This window comes from Cheilinus undulatus, linkage group 15 (genome assembly GCF_018320785.1).
Source record: "Cheilinus undulatus linkage group 15, ASM1832078v1, whole genome shotgun sequence".
NCBI lineage: Eukaryota > Metazoa > Chordata > Actinopteri > Labriformes > Labridae > Cheilinus > Cheilinus undulatus.
Window position 1 is genome coordinate 19,259,025 of NC_054879.1, and position 17,158 is coordinate 19,276,182.

At 37.1% G+C, this 17,158-nt stretch overlaps 1 protein-coding gene across 1 annotated transcript; it reads right to left on the reverse strand.

The window, feature by feature from the left end:
• Nucleotides 1-3,741: 3,741 nt before the first annotated feature.
• On the reverse strand, nucleotides 3,742-16,890 carry chmp2ba (charged multivesicular body protein 2Ba). The gene is made up of 6 exons (XM_041807858.1): nucleotides 16,701-16,890; nucleotides 13,950-14,041; nucleotides 9,641-9,835; nucleotides 8,210-8,312; nucleotides 7,758-7,864; nucleotides 3,742-5,534 (listed from the first exon to the last, which is right to left on the reverse strand). Exons 1-6 carry the CDS (start codon nucleotides 16,732-16,734, stop codon nucleotides 5,421-5,423), a joined length of 645 nt encoding a protein of 214 aa, XP_041663792.1. The 5' UTR covers nucleotides 16,735-16,890; the 3' UTR covers nucleotides 3,742-5,420.
• Between the last annotated feature and the right edge of the window lie 268 nt (nucleotides 16,891-17,158).

Genomic DNA, 17,158 nt, shown 5'->3' on the forward strand with positions numbered 1-17,158 from the left:
TATGAGGTCAAGGAACAGAGTGTCTGTTTGCATCAGCTCTAATGGATAAACTGCTTAAAAAATGTATTGTCCCACAGGAGTTAATCCACAATTACAAAAACAATAAAAACAACAAATAATCTAAACTGTCCTCACCCTGTATTAAGTAACTCCTGTTACAATAGCAGCTGTAAGCAATTTTTCTGATCTAATTGAACAGAAATAATGCTCTGAACTATTTTAATCACTCATTGTCTAGAAAATGTTTCTTTTAATAAAGATTACAAGCCTTAAAGTTGCTGTTGGCAGGAATTTTTGGCACCATCAAAGATATATCAATAGGCCCCATTAGCACTGCCCAGTTACTACTACCTGACCTATTATGCAAATGTCACATTCAAAGTTAAATTATGAGAATTAGAATTATCTGTTAATAATAATAACCAGGTAAGAGAAGGTGTGAGATTTTCCTCAAAACATCTTATTATAAAAACCAAACATTTTATGTAGCAACATGTTTAAGAAAAGGTATAGAAAATAATGTTATACAGTGCCTATGAAAAGTGTTCACCCCTTGGATGTTTTACCTTTTCATGGAATTATAAATCAATCACGGTCAATTTTGTTTCATTTTTTTTCTGTTAGTTTGTTTTTTAATGAAAAAATATTTTTTAAGTCAAAGTGAAAACAGATTTCTACAAAGAAATGTCAATTATATAAAAAAAATGTGATGTAAAATAATTTACTGCATAAATATTCACCCCTTTCAAGTCAGTATTTACTAAAATCACCTTTGGCTGCAATCACAGCAATGAGTCTGTTAGTATAGGCCTCAATCAGGCTTCCGCATCTGGAAGCTACAATTTAACTCTATTTTTTCTTTGCAAAACTGCTCAAGCTCTGTCAGGTTACACAGTGATTGAGCGTGAACATCCCTAACCAAGTCCAGCCAAAAATACTCTATTGGATTGAGGTCTGGGCTTTGACTCAGCCTTTCCAGAACATTCACCTTGTCTTTAAACCATTTCTCTTTAGCTTTTCCTGTATACTTAGGGTCACTATCTTGCTGAAAAATAATCTTCTCCCAAGCTGTAGTTCTCTTGCAGACTGAATAAGATTTTCCTCTAGGATATTACTATATTTTGCCACATTCATTTTACCCTCTACCTTTATCATTTTGGTCTCATCAGACCAAAGAACTTTCTCCCATTTGATCATGGAGTCTGCCACATGCCATTTGGTGAACTTTAGCTGAGATCTAATTTGAGTTTTCTTCGCTGTGGCCATTCTCCCATAAAGCTTTGACTGGTGAAGAACTGGGGCAACAGTTGTGGTATGCAGAGTCACTCCCATTTTAGGTACTGAAGCTTGTAACTCCTTCAGAGCAGTCATATATGTCTTGGTGGCCTCTCTAGCTATTCTCCTTGCATGGTTGCTCAGTTTGTGTGGATGGCAGATTTACACACATTCCTTCCATTTCCTGATGATGGATTTAACTGAACTCTGGGGGATGTTCAGTGCCTTTGAAGTGTCTTTGTACCCATCCCCTGACTTATAATTTACAATAACTTTTTGTCTGAGTTGCTTGGAGTGTTCTTTTGTCTTCATAGTGCATTGGTAGCCATGAGTACTGATTAACCAGTGACTGGCAACTTTCTTCCAAGCAAGCAGGGCCAACCAAACGTGGGGGCAGGTGCTTACTCCCCATGTGACATCATAAGGGTAAAATCTGAGCACGGCTTGTTTTAGCACACATTTTCTGAAAGGTGGAGAAAGAGAGGGTGGAAGGGAATGGATTTTTCTTTTATTTAAGGGAACTGTGGACAGACCAGGGGCACATATTTCTGTTACAAAAAAAAAAAAACAACTGAAAAAAGGATTTTTGCAAATTTTGTCACCTTTAAAGGGGTGAATATTAATGCAATCTATTATTTTACCATAAATATTTTTATTTAATTGGTGTTACTATGTTGAAGTCTGTTTTCACTTCAACATTAAAGAGGGTTTTTTTGTTTCTTGTCAAAAAAGCCCAATTTGATTGACTCTGGTTGATTTATAATAATCAATTAAAGGGTCCAAGGGGGTGAACGCTTTTTAGAGGCACTGTAGTTGTGCCTTGTTTTCTATATGCATGATTCAAGTTAAACATTTTTGCTAAATATGACAGAACCCTTCTGCAAAAAGGGAAAAGTAGTAAATATATGCCTTGAACCTTGAAAAAATGCAAGTAAGAGTGTGTCTCGTTTTTGTCTGACAGATGTTTTATTGTTGATGAGTGTTTAACTTGAGAATTTAACGGCAGGAATCTTGTGTCATTTTTGTTTCTTTGTGTTACCTTTTGTGTCTTTTCATGCATTTTTTGTCTTTTTAAAATTGTTTTATGGAAGTGTAGCCCTCATAACAGTAATATTTTAAAAGTTCCATCACAAGCTATTTTATTAAGATATAATATATTATGTTGATCCACTTTGCAGAGTACAGCCTCTTTGATTTATAACCTGAAGTCAGCAATGTCTGGAACTTTTTCAACATGTTTGTCAACACATAGATCTGAGCTCTGCTGGTTCCTTGTTGTAAAATCGATTTTTCATATCTCTGGATGTTTTGTTGTTGCTGCCTCGACAAAGTGTCATAAAAAAGAGGAACATCAGCCTGTCACGACTCTGACCTGGTTGGGATGATGGATGTGAGGCCTCTAAAGTGAAGAAACACTCCAAAATTCTCTCTTTAATTACTGCCATTATGTTACCTGATATTAGGCAGCAGACTTGTAATTGGAACAAAAAATAAATGTAAGGTTAACGTTGGGCAGAAAATGTTGAGTATGGATGCATAGGGACAGATAGCTGTAAAGTGCCTTCATTCAGCTTGATTTAAAATATCCTGTAAATCTGCCAAAGACTGAGCAGCTCAGGACACAAATTTGCACTTGTTCTGAGGGATCGTCCTTCGCCTCCTAGACACTGAATGGTGAATCAGCTGAATTCATTTCTGACAATTAAAGTGTTTCATGAGGACTTATTTTGCAATCCATCATTTTTGCTGTTGTATTATATGATGAATACATACATTAAAGCAGGGAGAGTGAATGGTCATATGTGTGTGTAGCTGGGGATTCATAAATAAAACCAGGATGTCTAAACTCAGGAACAAGCACTTTCTTTCTGTGATTCATGTTGAGCTGTCTGAAGTGAGTGCTGTCAGGGGAAATAAATGCAGACAGGTCGTCGACACACTTCTGAGACTGTATGTGGAAAGTTACAAGCACAGCGTGCAGAACTAAGTCGGGCTGAGAAGCTCCTAAGTGCTCACAGATGATTAAAATCAAAATGCTAATGCTCTTGAAGATGCATCTTTAATTTAAAGGGGCTCTTCCTATGTCCCTGCTCTTTTAATGTATTCAGAAAGCATTCAAACCATTGATCCGACGATGTACTTCGATGACATGAAAATCCATAGGCAGACTTGTGATTATGCATCTTCATTGCAAATTGATTTTAAAAGTCTGCACAGCTTCACTCAAATGGTGCCACTTAAGAGAAAAATGAATGCAGAGTTGATGCTCGGTGTGATGGGCCTAGACCTGGTTTCAAGAGCCTGCCATTCAAGCAGAAATGAATGGTAAAACTACATCTTAACATGTGAAAATGCACAGCTTGATTAGAAAAATGCTGCATCACTATATGGAGTATGTACAATTTGTTGTCATGCTTTTGAGGTAAATATTGTCTGATCTGTGAAAAATAAAACAGGCTTGCAAAATTATACCTGAAGAAACTTTATTCCCTATAAAAGCCATACACCCTTTACAGCGTCACTTTACACTGACTTAAGAAACATAGAGGAGTACACATACACCTTTTAGAAAGTGTGGACATTGCTTTACCATGGAACTGCACTCAAACAATGTCAAATTATGTTAAAACACTGTTTTCCCTCACATTCACAAGAGACTAGAAAGAATGATTTAGAATGATGTATTGTTTCTGTCATGCAAAAATTCTACTTGTTTGGCAATGGGGATGAATATGGGAACAAAAGGCCAGAAAGAGAGGAAGACAAAGACTTCACATCATTTCTCTGCCACTGTACAAATCACTGCACATAGCAGTCAGCTTGAGCTCTGAGGAAGAGAAAACATCTCCTTAATCACAGTGTCTTCTTAGTAAACACGTTATTGTGTTCTTGCTGTAGTGTTTGCATGTTTGTGAGTGAGGCAGTTTAAAAAAATGACAAATGACATTTAACTGCATAGCAGCTGAAAAAGGAAAGGGACTGCAGGACCATTGTCATCCTACAATCAATGTGTAAATCCCAGGCCATGTATGAGATACAATCAGCAAACAGCTAAAACTCCAAAAAGAAAACTCATTTGATTACTCAGTAGTACCAAACGATTGATTCAGAACTCTTTGAAAACTCTTTCCTTAGTCCTAATTTATGTTTCATTAGGCTTTCTCACACAAGCTGCACAGAATCACAACTTCAGAGGTGCAAATTAGACGCCGCAGATCAATCCATCCAAACATCTCATGCATTCATTTGAAGTAAATTAAAGGCCTTGCCTAAGCCTGAAGGCAGCAATATTAGTTATAGATTTCCCATGCATTTGTTTGTCAGTGTTACATAACCTCCAGTTCCTGAGGAATGTAAAAACATGATCAGTTAGTTTGATGTTCTGCTTGTGTGATGACTCCTTATTTTTCCATTTGAATTGCATGGTCGAGTAAAGTAGCCAGTGTCCAAAACCCCAGGAAATTATTCCCAAAGAATCTTGAAAAGCTTGAACATAGAGGAGAGTTTAATTTGATTTATAGAAAGTAGATCAGATGGGCTTCAAGTTAACCAGAAGCACTGATGACAGCAAAAATATAGCAGTCATCAGAAAGAGGGGAAAATACAAAAGTTCCATCTGGTTTCTGACAACCTTTTAGTTATTTTAATTAAAATGTTTTACTCATCAAAACTTTCTACAGAAACACCATCCATCTTAAACCACATAAATGCTGATTGATTATACACCTAACTCAAGTTCTGACCAAACATCAGATGGAAAAAGCCAACTGTGAGGTCTCATATTACTGTAGCCCTTATAGAGAGATGGTCAAAGGTAAACAACAGCGTAGGTGGTCCTGAATTCTTTAGGTAAAGCATCTATTATTGTCCCACCTTCAGGCTGTGGCCACTCCAGCTTCAAAATAAATATTGTAGTCGTATAAATAGATCAGATGTTCTGCCCTTATGATATGCAAGTCCCTCTGCTGAAGACATATGAAAGTGAATGTGTTAATATGCATCTGTTTACCTGCATGCCTTCAGTATTTTTGTGTATTTATGTGCACCAATTGTTTGAGCAATGACAATGTGTCTAAAAGAGTCTGTATCAATCAGTATTAATGTTGCACAGGTTTTTAATGTGCACATTAACACAAAGATGACATTTAGTCCACTCCCAGGGCTCGGAGTTGTCTCTCGATCTCATCGTCAGAGATGGTGGCTTGTTTGGAGGAGGAAGCGCTGGGGATATCCTTTCCTGCAGTTGGAGCTCTCACCATCTGGAAACACACACAGGGGCAGTGGAAACCCATTAGCAGTCACATTAAATCCAAGCTATCCACACACACAACACATTAACAAAGTTTGGGGCTTTGTGCTTGACTGGCTGTCATGTACATCTGCCTACTGTCACTCCCAGCTACAGTAAAAGGTAGACTTGTTCAAATTTGAAACAATTACTGTCAATTATATTGGAAAACTGGAAACCCAAGAAAGCTTTTCAAATCGCAAGTGATTTATTTTATACCCTAATACCTTTGCTTTACATTAGCTTTACTGTAGCCCACCTCAGCTTGGAAGCAGCTAGGTGTCATTAACACTACTGCAGGGGTGAAATGTAACTAATTACATCTACTCAAATTACTGTAATTGAGTGCTGTGTTTAGGTACTTGTACTTTTCTGAGTTTATTCTGAAATCAGTACTTTTACTTCCACTTAAGTACATTTTAACCAGAGTAACTGTACTTTTACTTGAGTAGACAAAATACCATCACATACCAAGACAGCTGTTGTACACAGTAAAAACTTAAGTGTTGATATCTCAGGGTTAAACATTTTAAAGTTGATTTTAACTCCCAAGGTCTAATTTTAACTCCATTCTGAGTTAAAGGGTTTTTAGTGTTGGAGTTATTTGACAGTGTTGACTGCTATTTCAAATACAGGTGATGTGGGAGTGGATTCCCCATCATGCCCTTTGGCAGCGTTTTGATGTGTTTTATGTGTTTTTTGTTGTGTCTGGATGTTGTCTGTTGTACAGTGAGCTCTGCTAGGGTTTTTGTTATCATGCTTCAGGTGGATTGTTGTTGTTTTTGATGTGAGACACATTTGCACCATGAGTGAAGTTATCCACTGAGTTAGAGTTAGACTTTAGGTTTTCCTAAAGGACACATAGAGCATATTCTTCATTAGTATGTCTTGCCTTGCTATGAGGTAGGATCTCTGTTTTATTCTTGCCAGAGGAGACCTACTTTGCCACAGATTGTCAAGAGTTACTGAAACTCTGTCACATTGCAAAATATTTAACACTTGCAAACATGCAGTTTAACTGTATTTAGTGTGAACCAAGACAGACACATTCAAGTCTTACATTAAGCAATATATGGGTTCAATAAACCCCGTCAATTTAGCTGTCTATTTTACTTAATTATAGAGGTGTGACTTTATTTAAACAACCTGGTTAGAGATCTATCCCTTATTTCTTGCCAATAAGGAAAGATCAGATTTTACTTTACAGCTCTTCAGCAGCTTATCAGTAATCAGTGCTTTAAGTAAACTTTAAATCAAAAGGACAATTATTTAAATGTGATCTTAAACCAGGTGTCATGGTGCTATTGTGCCCCTCAAGGATAAAATCAACTTTCCTACCCAACACAAATCAAAATTACTTTTTTCTTCTTACTGAAAAACTAAACCCAACTATCTGCATTTCACACTTATCACTCTAAAAACCAAAATGCACTGAAAGTTTATTCCAGTGAAAATGACAGTAACAAATACGGCTGCTCTTAAACTAGCATTTGTTTAAAAAACTATCATAGTTTATGGTACCTGTAACTTCCATTTAGCTTACTTGAAAAAAGCTTGAAGTGTTCTGCTTTCCAAGAAAGTGCCTGATTTGAAAGAATTCAGAGTGTAATCTGTTCAGTCTTTTAGATGAGTTTTTATTGTTAATGAGCTTAATTACATCCCCCTAAAGTCAAAGCTAGATTTGCAGAATTTTATGAAATCTTCTTGTTTGTTCTCTCCAGCTGTGGGCTCCTTTATGGGACTATTTCTGGTTTGTTCTTTGTACTGTGAGAGGTAATAACTCATGAAGCCCCCCAGGGGGAGCCACATACACAGCAGATGGGCAGCCTTGCTGTTAACAGATGAGAGAAGAGCTGAGGGCTAGCCCCACCGTGTGGCAGCTGGAACACATTTTAACAGTGGTGTAAAAACCATAAGGAGCATTTACTGTTCAAATTATACTGCTAGTGGATGTGTAGTCAGTTAAGACCAGTTACATATTTTACATAGGGGGTAAAATTTATGTTTTTGCTTGTTATAATAATGAAAACTACCAGATTGTTTCTCAACTTTCTTATATTTTTGTTTATAAATGAATTAAATATGTTCTCTCTATTGATGGGTTCTCCAGCAGTAGGTTCTGTAAAGTAAATGTAATATAAATATACAGTTGGACATTGGTAATTTTCTACTCTCTTCATGATGAATTTCTTACCTTTCCTGATATTTCAATGCCAATCTCATCCAGAACCTGGTTGACAATGTCCTGAGATTCTTCTTCATCACCAGACTCATCGAAGATATCATCCAACGTGTCGTTGACTAGACAGATAGGGAGACAAGAGGAGATAAGGGCAGACAGGTCAATGAAGCAGCAGTCAGACACATTGATTTTCAGTCACAGTTGGACTTCAGAAAAAAAGGACTGGAATGTAGCATTCAAACTAGTAAATGTCTGTATGTGGACACTTCTATGTTTACAAAATATGCAGTTGAAGGCCACTCTCTCATTCTTCCATATTTCTCTCACTCTTGTCCAAACACAGATTGTAGCAAAGTCACTCCTCACAGCACCACATATATCCTGACAATCTGGTTTTGTTAAGCCTGTAAATACCAGAGCTCTTTGTGTGTGAGAGGGTGCATGTGTGCTTTCAGCGTCCTTACTCATGTCTTCTGTCATGCCCATCTTCATGTTTTCCTTCTGGAACTCCTTCATGGTCTGAAGAGTCTTCTCTGGATCCATCTTTTTATTCACAGCTTTCATTGTCTGCCAAAAGTTATAAAAATAGAAAAGTGAGGATACATGAGGATATTTTGAGCCATTTTTGGTGCTGGAAATATCTAAAAAAAAAATGCATTCCCTTGTTTCACTTTCATTATTTCTTGATTTACACATATGTTCTATCTTACACTGATTAAAAACTTTAACTTCAAACTTTAATTGAAATCTTCCCCATATTTATTGGATGTTATCACTTAATCAAACTGTGCTTTCATCAGAAATGACATGCACCATGCTGGGATAAGAAAAGGACGCATTCCAGCTGAGTTAAAAAATTGTTAAATCATTTTATTTTTTGTTGATTTGTGTTATTTCTCACAGCAAGTATAATTTGATTAAATTGTACATATATTCTAAAACCTGATACTTTCAATTTAAACATTTAAACATCATTTAGACATATTTAAATGTCAGTGTGAACATTTAAGTTAATACTTTACCATATTTAATTCACGCATTTTTGCAAATTATCCAATTATATAAAAGTGTTAGATTGATAGAAATCGGTGACACAGAACTGAAAACCACACTTTATTTTATAATTCTTAATCTAGCACATTTTAGTGCTGTTAAGTGCAAAATTTTTATCCTCTTACATCAACACTCAAAGTCCGTAAGAGTGCTGCGGAGTGTTCTTAGATTTTGTTCTCAAGAACAAATCACAGATAAGAAAGATATGGTGAATGTCAGAATCATTTTAAAAGCTATGATAGAGGGTTCTGAGAACAAATGTCTTCTTTAGAACAGGTGGTGAATGAGATTCAATGACTTTTTACTCTGAACGTTGCCAACCCTAAATATCTCCATTTTATATAGTGTTTGAAGGAGTTTGTAGAATAAACTGAATCTAAACTGCGATTAAAAAACACTAACACACTGTGTTAGAGTCTATGTCAAAGCAAACTTTGCGAATGTGACATCAAACAATTAACATACTCCCTGAAACAGCCACACACCCACCTTATCACACTCCATTAATTTGAAGTCTAATTATATTTGACCTGGCTATGTTTACCATGTGTGACTCTGTACAGTACAACCCTCCAGGCCAATTACTACATCTCACACTTCATTAACGAAGATGATACCACATTACATGGCTTTAAACATGAACAGATTTTATATTAATACTTTATTACAACAATTAAACATTGATATGAGTAAACACTAAATCTAGTTCATATGCTAAATAGGAAACCCTGCAATTGAACTTGCCCAGCAGTTTTATATACTCCGTATATATAGTCTAAATAATTGAAATAATTAGTTAAAATCTAAGGGCAGTTGAGGGCAGCTGAAGTGCAGGAACTTACCTTAGCTGTGGTGGACATGGCACCAGCCATCTTCATTTGGGAGTTCATGACCTGCGTCTGTGTCTTCATGGACGTGACTTTGGAGCTGACTGCATATGTGCGGGCCTTTTGCTTCCTTAGCTGGACCAGCTGTTTGGCAAGAATCTTACATGCGTCCCTGTTCCCACTCTTTGCCATTTTCTTGATTTCTGCTTCCTGGAGGGGGAAGATGATTAAAATATAATAAGTTAACAGTTACTAGACTCCTATTGTTCAGTTTTGTGAGAATAATAAGCACTAATAGTATGTAAACTTAATCTGTGTCTAAATCATCATACATATTCATCTGTTTAATGAAAATGTATTTACAAAATACAATGATAATCTCAAGAATGTCATCCATTCCCCATTATGAGGAAGAGTACCTCTAAAACTCTGATACAACTAGACAATACCAAGGAAATCTGGAACAAATCCATCAAGCTGTTGAGAGCCACAGTGGTTGCTCATATTATTGGGAATAAGTAATCTACCTTACATTGAAAATGAGCAAGCCATTAAGGGATAATTTACTTCTTTGTAAGCATACAAATTGGAAAAAATTGGGGCACTTTTGGCTGCTTGTTGGTACATTAGCTGAGACGAGGAGCTACCTTCCATAAAATAGCTACACATTCTGTTTCTTTTTTTTTGTAAGTAAAAAGTAAACTTATTTCTTTCTGCAAGAGGTACTAATTTTCCACCTGTTTCAACATTACAACTTGCTTTCCTTTGTCAAAAGCCAGATTACGATCCTGGATACTGAGATGAGCACTTGTAACCCAGAAGATTAGTCCATCAGTGTGAGATTTAGGGTTCTGAATGCACAACAAACATTTTTTGGTATGAATAATTTCAATTTCTGAAGTGTTGTCCTGACACTGAAATACAGACCGCTTCTGTTGACTACATTATATCATAATTATAAAAACAAATCTGTGGTACTGCTGAACTTATGGCCAGCAAAGGGCTGCAATAATTTTCTTATACAATGTACCACCTAATACACGCACACACAGACAAGTACTCATGCAGGTATACAAGTTATGCATTTATAAACAAACAAATGTATCTACAAGTCTCCCAAGAGACTAATGTGTTTGCAAATATAGACATAGTGAGAATATCATCTAGATCAGGCATGCTTTTAGCATTGGTAAACATCAGACAATACACAGATGCCCACAGGGATGAGTGTCTGTGTGGGCCAGAGTGTGTGTGAGCATCCCGTGAGACTTGAGTGGAGCTGCATGTTATATTAAGCTAGCCATGCCTCTCAGACTCTCTGTGCACAGAAGCTTCAGCATGTCTGTTTCTCGGTGGTGTGAGCGCAAAAAGCATCTTCAGGAAACAACAATCAATTATTAATAGTGGAAACAGCAGACATTCCTCATTCAGCTCAGCTCAGCATGTCTGTTTTTCTCTCAAACAGACACACAAAACAGGTGCATCAGGTTTATTCTGTATTTGCCTGCTTGTGAGCAGAAAAATTCAAATCAGTGCTGTGGAGGATAAACTGTAGAGCAAAGAAAGGGGAGAAGACACACTGACAAAAATAATGCCATCTGAGCTGTCATCTGAAAAAATATAAATGCTTTAATGGGGAAAATATGGGGATGATAGTAGCAGGCTGCTTCTGCTGCTGATGTGAAGATTATGATGTCTTATTTACTGTCCTGTCAGAGAAAGAGGAAGACGGTTGAAATAGAGGGTGGGGGATGGATTGGTATTGCTCCTGTAGTTATGCAGGAATACAGAACATATGTGAGGCTGTTCAGCTCTGCCTGGTCTGAACTGGCTGTCTTTGACATTAAATGGGCCAAAGATTTCTTTAAAAAACAGATGGAAAATGTCCTGCAACTGTGGATTCAACCCAAAGATGTTGCTGTTCAGTGATAACAACGAATTCAAAATGTACTAATTCTTTAATTCTTACCAAACTTAAAAGTTTGAGCCCATCACACTGGACCTTAAATCAGTCATTGGTTTCCAGTTTAAAGTATGACTTATTTAAAAACTCTCTTCATTGTGTACAAAGCACTGAATGATTTGCCACTCAGTTACTAAAAGACATGCTAGTAATTAGGGCTGTCAGAGTTAATGCATTACTCGTAGTTAAATAAGGTCTATAGCTGCATTAACCCCATTCTTTTTATTTAGTTTTTTGGACAGTATGGAAAGATTTAAAACAGGAGATCAAACATAGGGTATGATTGTACATCTGTATGGACCTGAACTTCCCTCCAACCCTCACAACACCCATCCTTCCCATTGGTTGTGGTCAAAGTACACTGCTGGTTAAAAAGAAAATAAACAAATAAATTAGATCACTAAATAAATCAAGAAGGAAAAAAACAAGGAAATTACATTAAAGTGGATTTCAGTTAATAAATAGGAAATATTCAATAATTATGATGATAAAGTAATCCCCCCCGCCCATCAATTGCATGCTTTATCATTCCCTTTAGGACACCTTGGTTAAACCACTGCAGTCTTCCTGCTGCCACTGATGTACATTAAGTACATCACGCCTCCTTCCAGTTTTATTTCACTTAAAAACCCAGAGAACTCACAGGACAAGATCAAAATCATCTGCACTTTATTTTATCATTTAACATTTCCCTTTTTACCATCCTGTTATTTTCCTTTTCAGTCCATTACAAGTTCCTTTTTTCCATAAGTGAAGTTAATACCATAATCTCAATCTAACCCAAAATCCTTCATTTGTTTCAAAATAAAAGCAGGTCTGAATCCAAACAGGAATTCAATTACAGTTATTTTAAGACAAAATTAAACAAAAAAACTGTTTTAAATGCAGAATATTAAAATTTTAAATAGTGAATAAAAGGGGAAATCAATTGTGATTCACTACAGAAATTCTGGGATTTACCACGATTAAAAATTTCAATCATTTTACAGCCCAACTAATAAGCTATGGCCCGGCAACAGCTTCACACTCCACAGGCTGGGGCCCTTGGACTGTCCAATGTATATATGCAAGGCAGAGGGCCTGTTTACAGTTTGTATGTCCTGAGTAAAGGAGCCCCTTACCTGAAGACCTAAGGGCGGCCCCAACACTGAACACTTAAAAGTAGGGTTCAATATGTGTTTTTCTATGTCTGTGTGGATACATGTGTGGTACCGCATGTTCTCAGTTTGCACTTCTGTGATAGTGTTGCGATTGCTTTGCCTCTGAATGTGAGGCACATGTTGTTGCCTTGCATGAAATGTGCTATATAAGTAAAAATTGAACTGACTTGATGGACAAACTTGTGTTTTTTGTGTTTCTGGAAGTCAAATTTGTGTTACATCTTCTGCTTAATCTTCCTAGGATCACTTTACCAGCAAAAAAAGATATATTCCATTATTAATCGCAGCCTAAAGGAGAGGAACAATATGCAGAATGACAAAATTACATTCATATTTTAATTATAAAGCCAAAAAGAACCAAGCAGGTCTATACGTATTGACAGAGCATACGTTAAACTATGGACTTCTGTTTCAGTTCTATTTTTAACTCATTAAATCTTAAACATTTTATAGAAAAGGAATAAGGTAACCCACTCTTTACTTTGATTTCCTGGAGAATAATCTCTGCTCTCTGCCAATGTAATGCAGCTAGTGAATGTGAACATGCAAACACCCATTTAAATCAGCATGGTGGGAGGCAACAGAAAGTCACGACACTGCTAAACTGCTAATTTAGGTCATTTCTATTTTCTAGTGAAAGTATCTTTTATTCAGAACGTACAACAAAGCTTAAAAAAAAAAAACTAGACTAATTAGCGGGAAGCATTAATGAGGAATAAAAATCTGGTTCCCCGGGGAGGCAATTATGTCCTGTATGATATTTACTTAGCACAAACGAGTGTAGAGGACACAGACATCTTCTCTTATCTTTCAGAGAGAGGAAATGTGTGTGTCTATGAGCACGGTCTGTGTGTGCATCTGTGTGAGAGAGGGCGAGAGAGAGAAAGAGGAGAGAAGCCTAAGTCGCCTGAAGCAAAGCCACCATGCAAGATCTCTCATGTTTTTTTTTTTTCTTTTAGCCCTATTAGCCCATCAGGCTGAATCCTAGATAGTAGGAAGAGGATGTAATCTGCATCCCAAGCCATTTGTGAGTGTTGGGAGGGGTGTGTGTGTGTGTGTGTGTGTCTGTGTGTGGGGACGGGGGGGTTATTGAAAAAGCATTGATGCAATCTGAAGAAATAGATGTCTTATGAGAGATAATTTTGCTCTTAAGGATACTTTTGTTAGTGAGACTTTCAGCATATGTTTGTTGTGGTCCTACCATTTGTTTCTCTTGTCTCTCCAGCGCTGTTCTGTCTCTGGTGATCTGTCTCTGAGTGGAACGCAGCTCCTTCGACTGGTCCCTGATTATGTCTTTAGAAAAAGACAGAGAATAAAGATTAGTGCAATGCTCCATAAAAGTCACACATCTACGATAACATCTTAAGCCTAATTTTTAAAATTAATTTAACCAGTAGAAAAAAATCTCTTGTTCAAGAGTGTCCTGGCCAAGATAGCAGCAGCAGAGTTAAAGTTACAGACAAACAACAAGTAAACATACAAGTAAAATGTCAAACAACAGTACACTGAAAGCAAGTAATTGTTAAAACTAGCAATAATCAAACACATCATTCAAAACATTTGCAGACAGATCTGACTGCCTCCAAGTCAACCAACCTTCTCTTAAAGGTCAAGTTAAATCAGACTGGCTTAGACAATTTATGAAATTCCACTTGAGTTGATGCTCCTTTAAAGAAGCAGTATAATAAAACGCTGCTATTACAGATGTTGATACTGATCAAATATTTCAAGCCTTAAAATCAACCTACTTCTTCTATTTAGTTGTTAATTATGATCTTAAGTCAACTTTTCTTTAATTTTTTCAGTGCAGTCTAAGTAAAAGCGTTGACATAAAGCACAGACATGAAGGGCAGGGTCTGGGGCAGCTTCCCACCCCTGGAAGAAATCTGAAGCATCTTCTTGGCAGCTTACAGATGAGCATGTGTTCACACTAGAAATACCACAGAGTTAGGCAGTGCACTGAGAAAGCATACAGACTCTGCTGACTGTGGAAGTGCTCGGACAGCTCACACCAGCTGTGAGTCAGATCTGAAACACCCACACAAACACCAAGTGGCATCATGTGAGATAATGTATGACCCTGGAGTTACACATTCATCCATGACTTCTGAGTGAGGAAAAAACATCAGCAATCAGCGTGTCACACACAAACACACGCCTTCAGGACTTCCAGGATAAAAACAAATACAACTACAGCTGTGATGTTGACAAAACAGAAAACTCACTATATATTCACTCTGAGTTGTATGGTACTTTCAGATGCTGCAAAATACAATAGGATACACACATTGACAATCTTAAAATCTTACAAAACAGGAACTAAATGAGTTAAGATTTGGTAAAAATAAGGAGAATAAAATTAGGAAAATGTTCAGAAATCCTTGAAAAGTAAGGGAGCCAAATCCTGACGCAAAAGATAAGGCATTTCTTGTTTAGAACAGAATGGGAAATATCACTTTTAAGAAAAAGCCCGAAAAATGATCATTTCATCCCAAAAGTTTAATCATAAACTTGGTCAAGACACATCAGCTAGGTAGACCACTTGTGGGAATGACGTAGAAGGTATACGTATAAGGTGACGTGTCGCAAACGTCTTAAAGTGGGTGGGATATCGTCCTACAAATATGGGGGATCCAATCCCCCCCAATCACTCGTCCATTCGCCAAATAATCTTTAACAGCTTCAACCATTCTAGCCAGGGCAGCATCAAAAAAAATAAACTCTGCCTGGTAACCTGGAGATGAGAAAGATGGAGAAGAGCGATGCAGACTCTGAAATGTCACAGCTGAGAGGACCTGACATGGGCTTGGCATGGAGCGGAGGTAACACAGCACAGTGAGTACAGTATGCAGATGATCGGTATGGGCGAAACTGGAATGACAATGACGGGAGGAGCAGGAGGGTGATGCTGTAAAAAGATTCAGCTTGGTCAACTGAGTCTATTTTTACACTTGCATATAATAAACTTTTATATGTTTTTTTTTTTTAATTATTCTAATAAAGTTTTGGTTCCAAAAGAAGTAAGTTTAGATCTGCTGAAAATCTAGCCTATCTGGGTCAAAATAATCAGTCTAGGTAATAGAATTATTAATTTATTAGCTTTGATTAAACAGAGGCTGGTTCCCAGTTTGACCTTGCGAGGCTGATTGGCTTGCCTGGAGAAAAATACAGACAGATAAAGACTGAAAGGTTTTTCAGAAATTTTGACACCACTTTTTTCCAATGAATAAAACGCCCACTTAAAACAGTAAGGATGGGCTGCCATTATAAAACAGTACCGTTATACTTCATAGACTGTGATAGTATTACGCTATTTTTATCCATTAAGCTACTATAAAGTCTGTGTTTGAGTAAGTTAAGGTTACTGGAAGAGTATCATTTTTAAAAGAAAAATGAGATGTAAAGTGTTATAGAGTCGCTACTTTGATTCCTCTGAATATAATGAAAAACATTCACGTCAACACTGAAAATATACGTTCTTGTATCCTAATAATACGATAAATAATAAACATTAGCGCATACATTGCATAATAATGTGTTTATTTCCGGGTTTTGCTTTTTCACTTGAATACATAACCTCAGCTCAATGAAGTAACACAGACACCTTCCTGACTGGAAATATTCCACGACAAAAGTGTTACAACTGATTATAAATTAACCTAGACGAACCCTTGTAACAAGTAACCGGATAGGTTGTTGCTCGTCGCTACATTTTGCTCCATTTATAGGCTATGTGCTTCAAAATTAGCATGATAACGTAAAGTAGATAGGGTTTGTCGGCGCTACAATTCTGTTTTTAGGCTTTTGACAGAACTGGCCCTGTGACTAAACTACAAGTAGAACCGGTTTAACAAGTTCGCTTTGAAATAGGGAGAGCTAATTTAAGATGTGAACACTACAGCAGCTCGGGCTAAAAACAACTTAGCTAGCTTTTTATACGGAGCAAACTTACCGTCGACAGTCTTCTTCTTAAAAAGGGAACTCATGTTGCTGCTTTGGATTAGCTAATATATCAAAAACAAAATCCTTTGCTGATTGAACTGTGTGGCTCGTATCGTTAATACCGTCTCACGGTGGCGGCAGGTCAGTTTAGCAGCTTCTGTTTCCTGGTTGACTTTCTGTTGTCAGAGTTCCTCCCTCAGCTGACTGACTCAACGGCTCCACTGACGTCACGTCGGGACTCTTATGCTGCGTTCACTTGTACCTTGTAAAATGCTCCTTCATAATAAGAAAAGTGTCTCATTAATTAAAGCAGTAAATAAAAAGCAAAAAAGCAACACTGTTGTGTCCCCTGTAAGATCTTTCTTGAGCAGTATGCCCTAGAAATTACGGGACGAATGGAGAAAATCACCCGCATAACGACTGAAATTGCCTACATTTATCTGGGAACACTGCTGGTGCAGGCAAAAC

Bases quoted from the DNA above. Each gene is read 5' to 3' on its own strand.
- chmp2ba (XM_041807858.1), bottom strand. From the start codon at position 16,734: ATGAGTTCCCTTTTTAAGAAGAAGACTGTCGACG. The intron at 9,836-13,949 runs GTAGGACCACAA...TTCCCCCTCCAG, and splicing joins AGAGACAAGAGAAACAAATG to GAAGCAGAAATCAAGAAAAT. The intron at 7,865-8,209 runs GTAAGGACGCTG...CTATCTGTCTAG, and splicing joins GGGCATGACAGAAGACATGA to TCAACGACACGTTGGATGAT.